This window comes from Psammomys obesus, unplaced genomic scaffold, assembly GCF_907164565.1.
Source record: "Psammomys obesus unplaced genomic scaffold, mPsaObe1.curated_primary_1811, whole genome shotgun sequence".
In the NCBI taxonomy this organism is placed as follows: Eukaryota; Metazoa; Chordata; class Mammalia; order Rodentia; family Muridae; genus Psammomys; species Psammomys obesus.
In genome coordinates, this window is record NW_026596040.1 from 21,450,433 (window position 1) to 21,468,526 (window position 18,094).

The following is an 18,094-nucleotide window of genomic DNA, read 5'->3' on the forward strand; positions in this document are numbered from 1 at the left end:
GAACAATTACACATCAAGAAAACAAGCAACCCAGTATTAAATTGGATTATGGACTTAAACACAAAGTTCTCATCTTTATGAAATACAAATGGCTGAGAAATACTTTTTTTAATTTTAATTTTATTTTATTTTTAATTACACGTTATTCACTTTGTATCCCCCTTCTAGTTCCCTCCCTCCTCCCCTCCCAATCTCTCCCTTTCTCCCGATTCTCCATGCATGCCCCTCCCCAAGTTCACTGGTAGGGGACGGTTTCTTTTTCTTCCTTCTGATTCTAGTCTGTTAGGTCTCATCAGGAGTGGCTGCATTGTCTTCCTCTGCGGCCTGGTAAGGCTGCTCCCCCCTCAGGGGGAGGTGATCAAATCAGTTCATGTCAGAAGCAGTCCCTGTTCCTATTACTATGGAACTCCCTTGGACACTGACCTGCCATGGGCTACATCTGTTCAGGGCTTCTAGGTTATCTCCATGCATGAGAAATATTTTTTTTAATGTTCGTCATCCTTCTCCACAGATACTCAAATCAAAGTTACTTTGAGACTTTATCTAACCAGAGTCAGAGTGGCTAGAAACAAAAATACAAATGCAACAATTGTTGAAGATGTGAGGATGCTGGCCCTGTGGAGAAGAGATCTCTCTGTAGGCTGCTTCTGCTGGAGCTAGCTGTGGAAATCTGTCTCAAGAATCATGTTCACTGTGGTGTTCTTTATTGCAAAACATGAGTGCTAACCATCTTCTCTGCATCTGTGAGGAACATGAGCTGTGTCAGCGGGTGGTGACAGCTGACATCTGGGCTGGCTTCCTTGTGTGATGCTGGCTGTGTCACAACCTTCTCGTCTCCTGTGTTCATCTTCAGTGGGAAGATCTTGTAGACACCTATTGCACTAGAGTCTGCATCACAAAACCAAGAGCTAGAGCTGAAATAACAAAAGGGTTATTTGAAGCAGTAAGAACAGTTGTGTGCTTTCCTGAATCCTGCCTACCTAAAATGGAACCTAGAGAAAGATAATAAAGTTAACAGTCATGTGGGCACTGGGGAACAGCAATAAAACAAGGGAGCAGTCTCTAAGTACAAAGTCCTGGGATGAAAAACAACCCAAGATAGTAAGGTATCTGGAATTTGGACACCAATGTTCCAAGAGGTGCAATCATAAAATCAAAGGCTATGTTATTTGTAGTGTGGGCAATGTTTACCTAGTGAACTTTCCCTGTGTGGAATGGGATCCTTATGGCGCCTCTCAGAATTGAGTTGACATGATATGACTTCAATGTCAATAGGATAACTCTGGCTGATCTCCATTTTTACAAGAACAGACACAGGTAATAAAGCAATATCAATGACGTACTCAAAGCTAGATTTGAGGAAGTCTTGAAGAAGATAACGTAGGAAGAATGATTAGTTGTGAGTGGATTTAGAAATAGAACTTGAGTTTGTGAACTGACTTGATATTGGTGAAACAGAAAGAGGCTCCAGAGTGACAATGAGGGTTTGCTGCCATGTGGGGAGGTCTTGTAGGCAGGTTTGTGAAGAATAAAGGGCAGAAATATGAGATCTGAGTTAATTAAATACCCAACAACCAAATGCAGGTCCTTAGGTCTGGTAGCAAGTGTATTTACCAGTTGAGCCATCTTCCTGAACTTGATACTTACTCTTTTGTGACATGGTCTTAAGGAGCCCAGGCTAGCCTCTAACACACTGTGTGCCAAGAAAGACCTTGAAGTCCTGACCCTCTTACCTCTATGTCCTGAGTGCCTGAATTAAGGGGAGCTGTAACCACATGCCCCTGAGGAAGTGTTGAGGATTGAACCTAAAGCCATATTCATGCTGGAAAAAACATTCTACCAGTTGGCCTATAGCTACAGTGCACTCGTAGATTATTTAAATGAAATAAAAAGTTTAAAAGAAAACACTGGATCTAAATGACGACTTGAGGACACTGAACTATCCTATTGAGTAAATGAATCTGAACATGGACTTTAAGGGTAAAGACATTTTATAATGTTGCAAGTTTATATCCCTTAAGGGGATATAAAAAGACAGAAAGAAAGTAAATCTAGGCAAATTAAAAATTATTTCAACCAAATACAATAGTTGGACTTCCTAAAATCTTTTGAAAACAAAACAAAGATTTATGTGATCATTAGAAATTTGACATTGATTGATCACCAATGTCAATTATTAGTCATTTTTACTTTTATTTTTTCAGTTTGAGAAACTAGCTGTCTGTTGACTAAGCTCCCAGTCTCCTGAAGGCACACACTGAAGGGAGTGTGCACAGATGGAAAAGACATTGGATTTTATATAGAACACTCCAGTCAGGTTAGATGCAGCTCAGTTGCTCGTGTTTTGATTAATGTTCATGCTAGATAAACAACACATGCAGATATTTACATTGTTGTATTTTACTTTGCTTGAGCTTTAATTTTTACAGAATTGGGGGTTTAATTGAGAGCTATTAGATACCTGTTCTAGTTTTCTATCTATTGCTGTGATAGACATCATGACCAAAAGCATTTTGGGGAGGGAAAGGTTTGGGGGCATTTACACCTTGTGATCACAGTCCATCACAGAGCAAAGTCAGGACAGAAACTAGGCAGGAATGGTAAGAGAATGCTCCTTACTGGCTTTCTCCCCATAGTTGGACATTTGCTTTGGTTTACAACCCGGGACCACCTGCTCGGGGGTGGTGACACCCCCACTGGTCTGGGAGCTCTCACATCAGTCCTCAATCAAGAAAATGTCCATGGGTATGCCGCCAGTCCAACCTGATGGAGGCAATTCCTCAGTGAGGTTTCTGCTATCAAGAGGAATCTAGATTCTATGTTGTTGGCAAAAGTAACCAGCACAATGTGTTCCAGGACTAGTCAACATCAGAACATAACTGAGTCTGAGACATAGAAAACAACCTTCTAAGCACAAAGGCATCTTTGATCTCTTGCAACTTACTCTCCCTCCCTTCTTTCAGTAACATTTTTGCTCACAGTCATGGGTCAGCTCCTCTCTGGTACACCTAAGGATGAAGAAAATGGAAATTTGGAGTCCAGCTTTACTGAATATCCTAAGAAGTATAAGCCATGAAACAAAATCATTTCTCAGGAAACCATCGAATCAATTGAGTTTCACCTGCAAAAAGGAAACGGTCATGGGCAAACTCAGTAATCAGTAATGCATTAGAAAATGCCCGAATAAATGTTGCTGTGACAGAAGATTCTGGAACACGAAAGTCCAGTCTCATCAATGCCCTGAGAGAAGTTGGACCTGAGGAGGAAGGTGCAGCTGAGGTTGGGGTGGTAGAGACAACCATGAAAGGAACTCCTTACAAACACCCCAAAATCAACACTTTGACTTTATGGGGCCCGCCTGATATTGAACTCTGAAATTTCCACCAAGTGACTCTTTGAAGGAAGTGAAATTTGAAGACTATAACTTCTTCATTATTGTTTCTGCCAAACGTTTTACAAAACATGAATTAGACCTCGCCAAAGCAATCAGAATTATGGGAAAGATTTACTGCTCTGTGTGAACCAAGGTAAACTTTAATCTAGTAAATGAAAAGAAATCCAAACCACTCACCTTTGACAGAAAAAAAAACAAAAACAAAAACAAAAAAACACCCTGAACCTGATCCGAAGGTCCTCTCTGGATGCCATTACTGACAATGGACACACCTCAGATTTCCTTGATCTCTAACTACAGTTTATTTAATTATGATTTTCCAGTCCTAATGGACACCCTAATGAGGAACTTACCATTCAAATGCAACAAAATTTTATAATTTTGCTGTCTAATGTTACAGAGGCAGCCATTGAAAGAAAGTACAAGTCTATCTTGCTGGAAGCCAAGGAGGATAGAGTTTGAGCGACTGTTCCTATAGTGGGCATGCTCAGGGACAGTGCTGTGGAGAAGCTGAAGAAGAGTTTAAACCACTATCGAGTCCTTTCTCAAGTGGATGACAAATCCCTGGAGTTCATGGCTAAGAATTTCCAAGTGCCTGTTGAACAATTGAAAAGAAAACTTAAATCTCCTTATTTACTGGAAAATAAGGAAAAGGAAACATTAGGGGAAAAACTTTGGAAACATTTCGAGAAAGGTGGCTTACATAATACTGGATTCCTGAGGCAGTTCTTTTCCTCAATAAAATGTATTTCTTATCTTAATTCTTTGACACAGTGGCTGAATATGCAAAACTTCTTCTTAGAGAGACATATTCAAAAAACTAGCTCAAACTCAACTTACCACAGCGACCAACAGTTACAAAACCAAACAGTGAATATTAGGAAGTCATCAGATAAATTCCCTTTCTGACATCTTTTCTTTATATTAGTTAGTCAAATGCCACCATCAGAAAACCTAAGGATGAGGTTTCAAGAGAATTAATGTCAGAACCTGAAAATCCCCAATCCCTCTTCATTTCTCTACAATCCCCAAGAGGAGATTCCTCTCCATCTTTCAACTCCACATGCATGCTTGAGTACACACACACACACACACAGAGAGAGAGAGAGAGAGAGACAGAGAGAGACAGAGAGAGACAGAGAGACAGAGAGAGAGAACTCTGTGTTACTTCTGTACTTCCTTAAAAGGATTTCCTATGCAACCTCAACCTCTCTGGAGCTTGCATACAATTATTTCTTCCTTTTTGTGTATCCTACACTGATGTGTTAATTTTGTCTCACAAAGTACACACACAAACACACACACACACACACACACACACACACACACGGTGCATTAAAGCACTTGCCATGAAGCCAAGAGGAGCAAAGCTCAGTTTCCCAAACTCACACAATGCTGAGTGGGCGTGGCACCACGTTGTACTCCCATACTCAGAAGGCAGAGACAGTGGAACCATGGAGCAAGCTGGCTAGATACACAGCAGAGTCTGCAAGAGCTGGCTACAACTGAGACATCTTCCTTGAGGAAAAAGATAGAAAACAATTGTAAAAGAGGGTTCAACACAAGCCTGACTTGCCCACACACATTTAAACAGACACATTTTAAATATAAAATAAGACTCAGAAATTAAATAAAAATCACAAACCATAGAAAGTGCAGAAACTTAGAAGATTCATGATCCTTCTCTCAAAGTTATATAAGTAGGCAGGATTATTGGGTAGGGGATTTCACACTAGCTGAAGTTCCTGCAATTCATGCAGGGGGCCCCGGGGCTGCAGCTGTGGTGACTCACCGCCATGCTGGGATGCACTTTTCAGGGATGCAGCTGCCTCTGAGTGATCAACACTCCTGTGAGTAACCCTCACCCTGATAACTCATTCATTCACTAAACTAAACTTGAAAGATATTTCATTGGTCTGTCATGGGGGCCTTGATGGGGTGAATAGATATTTGTTTGTGTCTCCTCAGGAAAAGCTCAAGAACACAACTGATGTCTCGTAGAGGATCCAGAAGAACCAAAAGTAAGTTGAAGAGGACTGCTCATTTTGTCCTTACATCGGTGCTGACGTACCGAAGTGACACAGTACATGTGATCAGCCTCTTGATTAACTTCCAAAACTTGAAAGGTCCAATTAGTGAAGATACCACATACACATCCATGAATTATATAACATGGTGAAATCAAGACGATACTGACTCAGAAGCTATGTCCTTACTGACTAGCTTTCTAGTGTTGGAAGGTACTGTTTATACCAGAGGAGAAAAAGAACCATTCATCAGACCCAGATAAGAGCTACAATGACTGGCCCAGTAGACATACCCACAAATGTAATAGTGGCAAGAATGACATCTAAGTAGCCAACTGCTTCCGAATAGGGATTAATAGCTTCTCCACAAGATGAAACTCATATCTGGAAAAGAACTTAAGGATGGACAGATCACAAACACTAGGAGAGAATTACTATTACTTCACTGTTAAATGGCTTTAATATTAAAAGACCTCCTAATGACTTATCATTATACCCATAGATTAAGACATCAATCAACCCTTACCAAGGCTGCTCGTATTTTCCATAGAAAATAATCAAAACAGATACCCACAATGGCCAGGATGCAGAGAATAAAGCTGAGGAATGTCCACCCCTAGATGTAACATCATTACTTCTACCTTCAGGCCCAGGAGTGGCTGTGGAAGGGGGGTGAAGAGACCATAAGAGCCAGAAGTGGTTGATGACTACAAGAAAGCAGTGTCTTCAGGACACAGCAGGTCAGTTCATGTATGAGCTCACAGAGGGTGTGATAGCATGTGGAAGTCCTGTCAAGCCCAGGCCTGACCAAATTCCAGAAGGACAGGGGAGATGGGAATGGCAAGAATTAAGTAACATGAATCTTGTGTGGAAATAAGGTTGTGGTCAGAGAGGTGAGACAGGTTGTGTCTTGGAAACTAACATTGGTTGGCATCTGCACAGGACCCCAGCATGTTGTATGACAACAGTTCAGGCTGCATTTGTGGAGTCAGGGATCAGGAAAATTCTCCTTCAAGGTTGTGTTATACCCTAATTAGTGAGCTGCTTCTCCATGTTCCCTCAGTTTCCAAGCCCCACATTCAACATATTTGATTATTTTAGGACTTTCTGGCCTTTTCTACCAAGAGATGAAGGGTTAATGGGATTAAAAATGGCTGATAGATTGACTTTCACTTTCCACTCTTTGGAAATGCAGATGCTTCTGAAAAGCAACCTGATCGCTGCTCCCTATGATTGGCCAACACATACCTAGATAGGAGGAGGCAATCAGAGTATATAAGTCCTCCCAACTCCCTTGCACCTGCTGCTTTCCACAGAGGAAACAGAGATTAGTTTCAAGAGGAGAGCCTGGAGCACAGCGGAGTGCTTCCTGCAGCTGAACTACAGTGTGAATCCAGTCAACACAGGTTTTCTGGTAAGCGGGCAGGAGCATTCAGATCTAACTTCCAACCTTCGCCCTCTCTTTTCTCTAATGAGCTCATAGGTAACAAGACATTTAGGAACATGCCCAGACAGTGGAAATCCTCAGCCTGGAAGCAAAGGGACTTTGGTGGGAGGTTAACAGGACTGAGTTGTGGATGGTCTTTGCTCACCATTCAAGTTGAAGAACATCAAAGAAATGATCCAGAAGTTGTTTTTGGTAAGACCCATCCAGTTGATTTGCTTGTCCGTTACTCCTCTCCCTGAGATGATTGTAATGGACTTGTCAGGTGATGGGAAACCTCTGCAGTGTGTGTGAGGTTTGCTGTATCTCAGGCTCACCTTGCTTCCTAGTTCAGAGTCAACTATTTAATTCCCAACATTCCCAAGAATGCCAGCCTGTGAAGAAGAGGTCACTCTGCTTGTCCTTCTGCTGGAGCTGGATGTGGAAATTTGTACCTCAAGAATTGTGTTCACTGTGGTTTTCTTTATTGCAAAGCATGAGTGCTAACCATCTTCTCTGTATCTGTGAGGAACATGAGCTGTGTCAGGGGGTGGTGACAGCTGTCATCTAGGCAGGCCTCCTCGTGTGATGCTGGCTGTGTCACACGCTTCTTGTCTCCTGTGTTCATCTTAGGTGGGAAGACATTGCAGTAGGTATTTCACTGCAGTCTGCATCACATAACCAGGAGCTAGAACTGAAAGAAAGAGAGGGAAAAACTGAAGAGATGAGAACAGCTTGGGTGCTTCCCTGAATCCTGCCTACCTTAAATGAACCTAGAAAAAGATAATAAAGTTATCAGTCATATGGCTACAGGGGAACAGCAACGAGGCAAGAGAGCAGTCTCGAAGTTCAAAGTCCTGGGATGAAAAGACAATCCAAGATAACAAGATATCTGGAATTTAGACACCAGTGACTCCAGGGGTGTAACAATAAAATCCAAAGGTATGTTGTGTTTAGCAAGCACACTGTATACCTAATGAACACTTCCTGAGTGGAAAAGGATCCATACGGTCATCTCAGAATTGATTTGATATGCTATGACTTCAGTGTCAACAGGATAACTCTGGCTTTTTTATAATAAATGTTGTTTCAAGGACAGTCACAGGAAACAAAGTAATGTCAATGACATAATCAAAGCTGGAATTGAGGAGATCTTAAGGAAAAGAATGTAGGAGGAATGATCAGTTGTGAATGCATCTGGAAATAGAACTTAAATATGCACACCAACTTGATAGGGGTGAAACAGAAAGAGAAAGGCCCAGGGTGACAGCAGAGGGCTCCTGTTTCCTTATACGGACAGTGAGGTCCATTGTGCTACCATGGGAGATCTTGTAGTCAGGTTTATGGAGAATAAAGGTCAAAAATATGAGCTCTGAGCTCATCAAATACCCAACAATCAAACTCAGTACAAAGGTCTGGCAGCAAGTAGATTCACCTGCTGAGACAGCTTGATTGACTTAATATTTACTCTTTTGTGACAGGCTCTTAAGTAGCCCAGGCTAGCCTCTAACTCACTCTATACCAAGAAAGAATGTGGTGTCCTGACCCACTTAATTCTATGTCCTGAATGCTAGAAATATAGGGATCCATGACCAGATGCACTTGATGAGGTGCTGGGAAATAAACCCTAGGCCTTACTCATGCTGGGAAAACACTCTGCCAATTGACCTATATCTGCACTGCTCAATTAGATTATTTTCATTAAATAGAGAAAAATCCTTAAAAAATAGCAATGGATCTAAAAGTTGACATAAGGACAATGAAACGCTGTATTGAATAAATGGATTTTAACAGACTTTAAGGGTAAAGAAGTTTTATATTATGGCAAATTTATATCCCTTGTGAACATGAGTTCCATTCTTTTAAAAAAAAAAAGGAAATTAAATCTAGACAAATTAAAAATTATTTCAACAAAATGCAATAGCTGGAGTAACTGAAATCTTTTGAAAACAAAAATAAAACAAAATTTACGTTATCATAAGAGTCAGCATTGATTAAGCACTGATGTCAACTATCATTCATCATTGCTTATTTTCAGTTTAGAAAACTAGGTGTCTGTTGACTAAGCTCCAAATCATCAAAAGGCACACACTGAAGGAACTGTGCACAGAAGTAGAAGACATTGGATTTCATATAGAACACTCCAGTCAGGTGACAAGCAGCAGAGGCAGGAATGATGGTAGAATTCTGCTTACTGACTTGCTCACCATAGTTAGATCATTTCTTTGATTTACAACTCAGGACAGCCTGCCCAAAAATGGTGACACACACACTTGGCTGGGATCTCCCACATCAATCCTTAATCAAGAAAATGTCCCATAAGGCACAACTAAAGTCCAATCTGATGGAGGCAATTCTTCCACCAAGGTTTCCTCTACCAACAAAAATCTAGATTGTATCTTGTTGTCAAAAAGTAACAAGTACAACATATATGGGAAACAGTGTCAGACTGAGTCTGAGACATAGAGAACACGCTGCTAAGCACAAAGGCATCTTCTATCTCTTGAAACTTACTCTCTTTTCCTTCTTTCGGTGACTTTTTTGCTCACAGTCATGGGTCAGCTCCTCTCTGGTACACCTAAGAATGACGACAATGGAAGTTTGGTGTCCAGCTTCACTGAATATTTTAAGAATTATAAGCCAGAAAACAAAATCATTTCTGAGGAAACCATCAGTTCAGTTGAGTTACACCTGAAAAGAAGAAACAACCAGGAAGCAATCTCTGTAATCAATGATGCATTAAAGAACATTGATATAGCCCCAATAAATGTTGCTGTGACAGGACAGTGTGGAGCAGGGAAGTCCAGCCTCATCAATGCCCTAAGAGGAGTTAAAGATGAAGAAAAAGGTGCAGCTGACACTAGGGTAACAGAGACAACCATGAAGATAATGCCATACGAACACCCCAAGATTAAAAATTTGACTTTATGGGAACTGCCTAGCTTTAGAACTCTGACCCTTCCACCAAAATGTTACCTAGAAAAAGTAGAATTCAAGAAATATGACTTTTTCTTTATTGTTTCTTCAGTAAAACCTACAACACAAGAAGTAGACCTTGCCAAAGAAATTAGAATTATGAAAAAGAATTACTACATTGTGAGAACAAAGGTGGACCGTGATCTGGACCATGAAAAGAAGAACAAACCACGTACCTTTAACAGAGAAAATACCATGGAGAAGATTCGAAGTTCCTATCTGCGAGCCTTTAGAGACATTGGTGAACCTAGGATTTTCTTGATATCTAACCACAATTGGTCTGACTATGAATTTCCAATCCTGATGGAATCCCTGATACAGGATCTTTCTGCTGAAAAGCCACACAATTTCATTTTTCGCCTGTCTAATGTTTCTGAGGCAGACATTGAAAGAAAGTACAACTATGCTAAGCAGTTAATCTGGTTGGAAGCCATGAAGGATGGATTTTGCTCTACTGTTCCTGTAGTGGACATCCTCAGGAACAGTGATGTGGAGAAGCTGAAGACAAGTTTAAACCACTATAGGGATCTCTTTGGAGTGGATGATGAATCCCTGGAGTTCATGGCTAAGGAAGCCCAAGTGCCTGTTGAACAACTGAAGAAAAAACTTAAATCTCCTTATTTGTTGGAAACTGACAAAGAGGAAACATTAGGAGGAAAGCTTTTGAAGTATGTGAAGGAATTTGCCTCAGCTAATGGTGGGCTCCTGGCAACAGGGCTTTACCTTAGGAAAAGCTTTTACTTGCACTTTTATTTCCTTGACACAGTGACTGAAGATGCAAAAGTTCTCCTTGGAGAGGCATCTTCAAAAAACTAGCTCAAACTTGGCTCACCCACAGCTGCTGACAACTACAAAACCAAAGAGGTAATATTAGGAACTCATTAGACAAATACCTCCTCTGACATCTTTTCTTTACATGAGCCAATCAACTGCCACCCTGGCAAAACCTGAGGATTAGGGTCATGATTATCAATAAGTCAGAACTGACAATACAACTCCATACACATGCTTGTATACACACACACACACACACACACACACACACACACACACAGTGAGCTGTGTCATTTCTGTACTTCCTTAGAATGATTTTCTATTGCAACTTCAACCTCTCTGGAACTTGTACACAATTATTCTTTCCTTTTTTGCATCTTGCCTTTATGTGTTCATTGTATCTCAGGAGATACACACACACACACACACACACACACACACACACACACACCTGAGCATTCTCGTCCTCACTAAGCCTGGGTTAGAGAGTGATTAGCATGACTTATAGAGTTTAGCAACAGGAAGACTTAAGACCAAAGTCAAAAGAAACCAGAACCACTGATCATAAGTTTGCTATTAACCAATCAGTTCCTACAATCATCAGCATCCTTCTAGAGACAATAAAGAGCATCTATAATTCAGTGCCAGGACCAGTTCAGAATCCTGAGTTCCCCATCTCTGTCATTACTTATCTGGGCTGGGATCATGAAGGACTTCTTTAATCAATCTATGACACCACATAATAACACTTAATAAATTGTTGATTACAAAGAGTGTCTGCTGTTGGTATTGGACATTCCCAATACACCCTTGATATGCTCCTGTTGATTGCTGGCAGTGTCTCTTTCTTTATTGAAACACTCACCTCCTGCTCCCAAGGCTATCATTTTGTCCTCCTCAAAACAAACTATGATAAGGAGGACTTCAGTTTAAGGGGCTGAAAGATAAACAGAAGAAGGAAATTATGTAGTAATAATAATGCTGTGATAATACCCTGTAGACTTGTATCTCATACACTGTATCTCATTGTATCTCATACACTGGGCACTTAAATCCAGGTGCCACCATGGGCAGGTCCTTCGGGAGATCAATCATCCTCATGTGCACACATGACTTTCCTTACTACATGTGTCACTTCTTCTCCCTCTTTCTATGAAAGCATCCCTCCTGCCATTGTGTCATCCTCATGACCTCATGACCTCTGCTAGCAATGATAAACTTCTAAAAACTCTTCCTCCCATATTATCCTATGGGAGCTTATAGTTAATAAATTCATTCCATGTAATAATAGTGCAATACAAATAATAAGACACTCCTTATGAAAAAAAGCCATCAAAGTATTTTTAAATTTCATTAAATAAAGCTTCAGTATCTCTTACCCAAAATTCCTGGCCCAGCAAAACTCAGGTTGTTTTCACCATATCCAATCACCTGGCACAATCAACCTATAAAGAGACAAAGTTTGCATTGGCTTATGGTTTCAGAGCTTCCATGGCATAATTTGGCAGATCTGTTGATTTAGGACCCTCACGATAATGCTGGACCACAGTGTTGGTCAACATGTAGCAAAGCAAGCTGTTCACCCCACAGTCAGGACACAAAATCAATACAAGAGACAGGTCACACAACCCCTTCACGGACATTCCCTCAACATGGAAACACCATCACTAGACCCCACATACTAAACGTTCTACAACTTACCACAGCCAGAGAGATGGCTCAGCAGTGAAGAGCACTGGCTGCCCTTCCAGAGGACTCAAATTCAAGTCCCAAACCCCACATGGTAGCTCACAAGTGTCAAGTTCCTCTTCACTGGGCTCTGCAAGCACTCCACACATGTGGTGCACTTACATACATTCAGGCAATATGCCCAGACACATGTTTTAACTTCTTAATACAACAGAATAGCTCTTTAAAGAGGAACTAGGAGAATATGTTAAGAAAAAGCAAAAAACATCTTCAAGAATGTCAGGTTTGCAGTTGTCTTCACAGTAGGCTAATAAGATTTTCTTTAAAATTCCTCAATTCCACATAAAGTCTGAAAGTATAATGTGAAACTCACTCCGTATGTTGCTATTTTTTCTACAAGTAAAATTTTTTAAATGGTTGACTTTTAAATTTAGTAATTTTTTGATTGCTAATTTGTAATTTGTTTCTTCTTCCCTGTGAGTTAAGGAACAAGTCTCAGAATAAATACTGAGCCCTATTAGTTGATGAATGGTAAGAACATCAATGTGTCAGTGAAGTGGAATTGACAAAATGGATTTGACAAAATCCCTAATGCTGACTCAGGGGGCTGAGGCAAGAGGATTGCAAATTGGGCAATGTGATAGATGATAAGTATGCAGTAACAAGAATGAACTCACACTGCAGTTGGGTTTTTCTGTTTTGTTTGTTTGGTTTTTTGTTTTGTTTTGTTTTGTTTTGTTTTTTGAAGACAATTTCCCATGAAGCCCAGGCTAGCCTCAAACATCCTTTGAAGACAAACAAGAACCTGGAACTACTGATTCTCTTGTCTCCACTTCCCCAGTGATTACAGGTGTGTACTGCCACACCCAGGTAAACTTAGGTTTTGTCCTCATTGCTATGTAGGAGGAAGAAGAGCATTATAGCACATTGACTTTCATTTGGCATTAGTATTGGGATACTCTTCACGTCTGCCTTCTCTTCTAAGTTAGAGGCTCTATAAGAGCTTTTTTTTTCCTGCCTTTCTTTTTTTAATTAATTTATTTTTTATATTAATCACCGGTTATTAACTCTGTATCCCAGCCATAGCCCCTTTCCTCATTCCCTCCAATCCCACCCTCCCTCCCTCATCTTCTCCCTGCCCCTTTCCAAGTCCACTAATAGGGGAGGACCTCCTCCCCTTCCATCTGACCCTAGCTTATCAAGTCTCTTCAGGACTGGCTGCAATGTCCTCTTCTGTGGCCTAGCAAGGCTGCTCCTCCCTCAGGGGTGGGGGGAGCAGAGGTCGAAGAGCTCGCCATTGAGTTCATGTCAGAAATAGTCCCTGTTCCCTTTATTAGAGAACCCAATTGGACACTGAGCTACCATAGGCTATATCTGAGCAGGGGTTCTAGGTTATATCCATACATGGTCCTTGGTTGGAGAAACAGTCTCATGAAAGACCCCTGTGCCCTGATATATTTGGTCCTTGTGGTGTTCCTATACTCTCCAGGTCTTACTAACTCCCCCTTTTTTCATATGATTCCCTGCACTCTCCCGAAGGTTTGGTTATGAGGCTTAATATCTGCTTTGATACACTGCTAGGTACAGTCTTTCAGAGGCTGTTTGTGGTAGGCCCCTGTCATGTTTCTTGTTTTCTCCTACATCCAATGTCCATCCCATTTGTCTTTCTAAGTGAGGATTGGTCATCTTACACTGAGTCCTCTTTCTTGTTTATCTTCTTTGGTGTATAGATTTCAGTATATTTGTCCTATCTTATAGGTCTATATAAGTGAGTATATACCATGTGTGTCTTTCTGCTTTTGGGATACCTCACTCAGGATGATCGTTTCTAGGTACCACCATTTGCCTGCAAATTTCATGATTTCCTCATTTTTAATTGCTGAGTAGTATTCCATTGTGTAAAAGTACCACAATTTCTGTATCCATTCCTCAATTGAGGGACATCTGGGTTGTATCCAGGTTATGGCTATTACAAATAAAGCTGCTACAAACATGGTTGAGCAAATGTCCTTATTGTGTACTTGAGCCTCTTTTGGATATATGCCTAGGAGTGGTATAGCTGGATCTTGAGAAAGTGTTATTCCTAATTGTCTGAGAAAGCACCAGATTGATTTCCAAAGTGGTTGTACAAGTGTGCATTCCCACCAGCAATGGAGGTCGGTTCCCCTTTCTCCATCCTCTCCAGCATGTGTTGTCACTTGAGTGTTTGATCTTAGCCATTCTGATGGGTGTAAGGTGAAATCTCAGAGTCGTTTTGATTTGCATCTCTCTGATGGCTAAGGACATTGAGCATTTCTTTAAGTGTTTTTCTGCCATTCTACAATCCTCTACAGAGAGTTCTCTGTTTAACTCCATGCCCCATTTTTTAATTGGATTACTTGATTTGTTGCTTTTTAACTTCTTGAGTTCTTTATATATACTGGATATTAGCCCTCTGTCAGATATAGGGTTGGTAAAGATCCTTTCCCAGTCTGTAAGCTGTCATTTTGTTTTAATGACAGTGTCTTTTGCATTACAGAAGCTTTTCAGTTTCATGAGGTCCCATTTATTTATTGCTAATCTTAGAGCCTGTGCTGTTTGGTGTTCTGTTCAGGAAGTAGTCTCCTGTGCCAATGAGTTCTAGGGTCTTCCCTACTTTTTCTTCTAACCAATTTAATGCGTCTGGTTTTATGTTGAGGTCTTTGATCCACTTAGACTTTAATTTTGTGCAGGGTGATAATATGGATCCATTTTCATTTTTCTGCATATAGACATCCAGTTGGACCAGCACCATTTGTTGAAGATGCTGTCTTTTTTCCATTGAATGGTTTTGGCTTCTTTGTCAAAAATCAAGTATTCATAGATTTGTGGGTTTGTTTCTGGGTCTTCTATTCAGTTCCATTGATCCTCCTTTCTGTTTCTATGTCAATACCATGCAGTTTTTATTACTATTGCTCTGTAGTACAGCTTGAGATCAGGGATGGAGATACCTCCTGAAGATCTTTTATTGTAGAGGATTGTTTTGGAAATTCTGGGTTTTTTGTTTCTCCATATGAAGTTGAGAATTTTTCTTTCAAGGTCTGTAAAGAATTGTGTTGGTATTTTGATGGGAATTGCATTGAATCTGTAGATTGCTTTTGGCAGGATGGTCATTTTCACTATGTTAATCCTACTGATCCATGAGCATGGGAGATCTTTCCATCTTCTGATATCTTCTTCAATTTCTTTCTTCAGAGACTTGAAGTTTTTCTCAAACAGGTCTTTCACTTGCTTGGTCAGAGTCACCTCAAGGTACTTTATGTTATTAGTGGCTATTGTGAAGGGTGTTGTTTTCCTAATTTCTTTCTCAGGCCTTTTGTCTTTGGTATAAAAGAGGGCTTCTGATTTTTTTGAATTGATTTTGAATCCAGCCACTTTGCTGAAGGTGTTTATCAGTTGAAGGAGTTCTCTGGTTGAATTTTTGGGGCCGCTCATGTATACTATCATATCATCTGCAAACAGTGATATTTTGACTTCTTCCTTTCCGATTTGTATCCCCTTGATCTCCTTTAGTTGTCTTATTGCTCTAGCTAGGACTTCAAGTACTATGTTGAAGAGATATGGAGAGAATGGGCAGCCTTGCCTTGTCCCTGATTTCAGTGGGATTTATTTAAATTTCTCTCTGTTTAGTTTGATGTTGGCTATAGGCTTGTTGTGTATTGTGTTTACTATGTTTAGATATGTGCCTTGTATCTTTGATCTCTCCAAGACTTTAAACATGAATAGGTGTTGGATTATGTCAAATGCTTTTTCAGCATCTAAGGAGATGATCATGTGGTTTTTCTCCTTCAGTTTGTTTATATGGTGGATGACATTGATGGATTTCCATATATTGAACCACGCTTGCATGCCTGGGATGAAGCCTACTTGGTCATGCTGGATGATATTTTTTATGTGTTCTTGGATTCGGTTTGCAAGTATTTTATTGAGTATGTTTGCATCAATGTTCATAAGAGAGATAGGTCTGAAGTTCTCTTTTTTTTTGTTGTTGGGTCTTTGTGTGGTTTAGGTATCAAGGTGACTGTAGCTTCATGGAATGAGTTTGGTAATGTTCCTTCTGTTTCTATTTTGTGGAATAGTTTGAAGAGAATTGGAGTTAGCTCTTCTCTGAAAGTCTGGTAGAATTCTGCACTGAAACCATCTGGCCCTGGGCTTTTTTTGGAAGAGAGACTTTTGAAGACTGCTTCTATTTTTTGGGGGAATATGGGACTATTCAATCTTTCTACCTGATCTTGACTTAATTTAGGTAGATGGAATCTATCAAAAAATTATCCATTTCTTTTAGATTTTCAAATTTTGTGGCATATAGGCTGTTGTAGTAAGACCTAATGATTGTTTGGATTTCCTCAATGTCTGTAGTTATCTCCCCCTTTTCATTTCTGATTTTGCTGATTTGGATAGTTTCTCTCTGTCTTTTTGTTAGTTTGGCTAAGGGCTTGTCTATCTTGTTGATTTTCTCAAAGAACCAGCTCTTGGTTTCATTGATTCCTTGAATTCTTTTATTTGTTTCTAATTGATTGATTTCAGCCCTGAGATTGATTATTTCCAGCTCTCTACTCCTCTTTTGTGTTTCTGTTTCTCCCCCCCCCCCATGGCTCTCAGTAAGCCATTATGTTACTTGTATGAGATGTTTCAAATTTCTTCTTGAAAGCACTTAGTGCTATGAATTTCCCTCTTAGCACTGCTTTCATTGTGTCCCATAAGTTTGGGTATGTTGTGCTTTCATTTTCATTGAATTCTAGGAAGTCTTTAATTTCTTTCTTTATTTCTTCCCTAACCAAGTTGTCATTGAGTAGCGAATAGTTCAGTTTCCTTGTATGTGCAGGCTTTTTGCTGTTTCTGTTTTGGTTGAGGTCCAGCTTTAGACCATGAATGTCAGACAGGATACAAGGGATTATTTCAGTGTTCTTGTATCTGCTGAGGTTTGCTTTGTGACCAACTATATGGTCTATTTTGGAGAAGGTTCCATGAGGTGCTGAAAAGAAGGTATACTCTTTTGAGTTTGGGTGGAAAGTTACATAGACATCTATTAGGTCCACTTGATTTAGGGCCTCTGTAAGTGTCCTTGTTTCCCTGTTTTGCTTCTGACCGGATGACCTGTCCCATGGTGAGAGTGGAGTGTTGAAGTCTCCCACTATTAAGGTGTTGGGATCAATGTGTGATTTCAGCTTTAATAATGTTTCATGTAGATGATCTTGTATTTAGGGCGTAGATGTTCAAAATTGTGATGTCCTCCTGTTGGAATTTTCCTTTGATGAGTAGAAAGTGCCCTTCCTTATCTTTTTCGATTAATTTTGGTTGAAAGTCTATTTTATTAGATATTAGGATCACTACCCACACTTGTTTTCTGGGTCCATTTGCTTGAAAAACATTTTTCCAGCCCTTTACTCTGAGGTAGTGTTTATCTTTTTTGCATAGGTGTGTTTCCTGGATGCAGCAGAATGTTGGATCCTGTTTTCGCAACAATTCTGTTAGTCTGTGTCTTTTAATTGGAGAGTTGAGACCATTTATGTTGATAGATAATAGTGACCAATGACTGTTAGTTCCTTTTATTGTGGAGTTGGTGGTCTTACTATGATTCATTGCTTTTTTTTCTTTTAATTTTTGTTGGGAAATTATCTGCATCCTATATTTTCCTTGGTGTAGTTGTTTTCATTGGATTGGAGTTTTCCTTCTAGTATCTTCTGTAGGGCTGGGTTGCTGTGTAGATATTCCTTAAATTCAGTTTTATCATGGAATATTTTGTTTTCTCCATCTATGCTGATTGAAAGCTTTGATCGGTAGAGTAGTCTG

The 18,094-nt window shown here is 40.1% G+C and overlaps 1 protein-coding gene, 1 long non-coding RNA gene and 1 pseudogene across 2 annotated transcripts; 2 read left to right on the plus strand and 1 right to left on the minus strand.

Moving 5' to 3' along the window:
- The first annotated feature begins 2,604 nt into the window (after positions 1–2,604).
- LOC129688092 (interferon-inducible GTPase 1-like) lies at positions 2,605–4,303 on the plus strand (annotated as a pseudogene).
- Positions 4,304–4,785: 482 nt separating this feature from the next.
- On the minus strand, positions 4,786–12,034 carry LOC129687881 (uncharacterized). The gene is made up of 6 exons (XR_008721834.1): positions 11,974–12,034; positions 11,460–11,531; positions 9,359–9,422; positions 7,014–7,538; positions 5,715–5,816; positions 4,786–4,912 (listed from the first exon to the last, which is right to left on the minus strand). It is a non-coding gene; the product is annotated as an uncharacterized LOC129687881 (long non-coding RNA).
- Positions 6,743–11,365, plus strand: LOC129687879 (interferon-inducible GTPase 1-like). Its single transcript, XM_055622461.1, has 2 exons — positions 6,743–6,835; positions 9,396–11,365. The coding sequence occupies exon 2, from the start codon at positions 9,398–9,400 to the stop codon at positions 10,634–10,636; it is 1,239 nt and encodes a 412-aa protein (XP_055478436.1). The 5' UTR covers positions 6,743–6,835; positions 9,396–9,397; the 3' UTR covers positions 10,637–11,365.
- Positions 12,035–18,094: the final 6,060 nt, after the last annotated feature.

Excerpts from the sequence above, each read along its gene's own strand:
- LOC129687879 (XM_055622461.1), top strand. The coding sequence starts at position 9,398 with ATGGGTCAGCTCCTCTCTGGTACACCTAAGAATGACGACAATGGAAGT.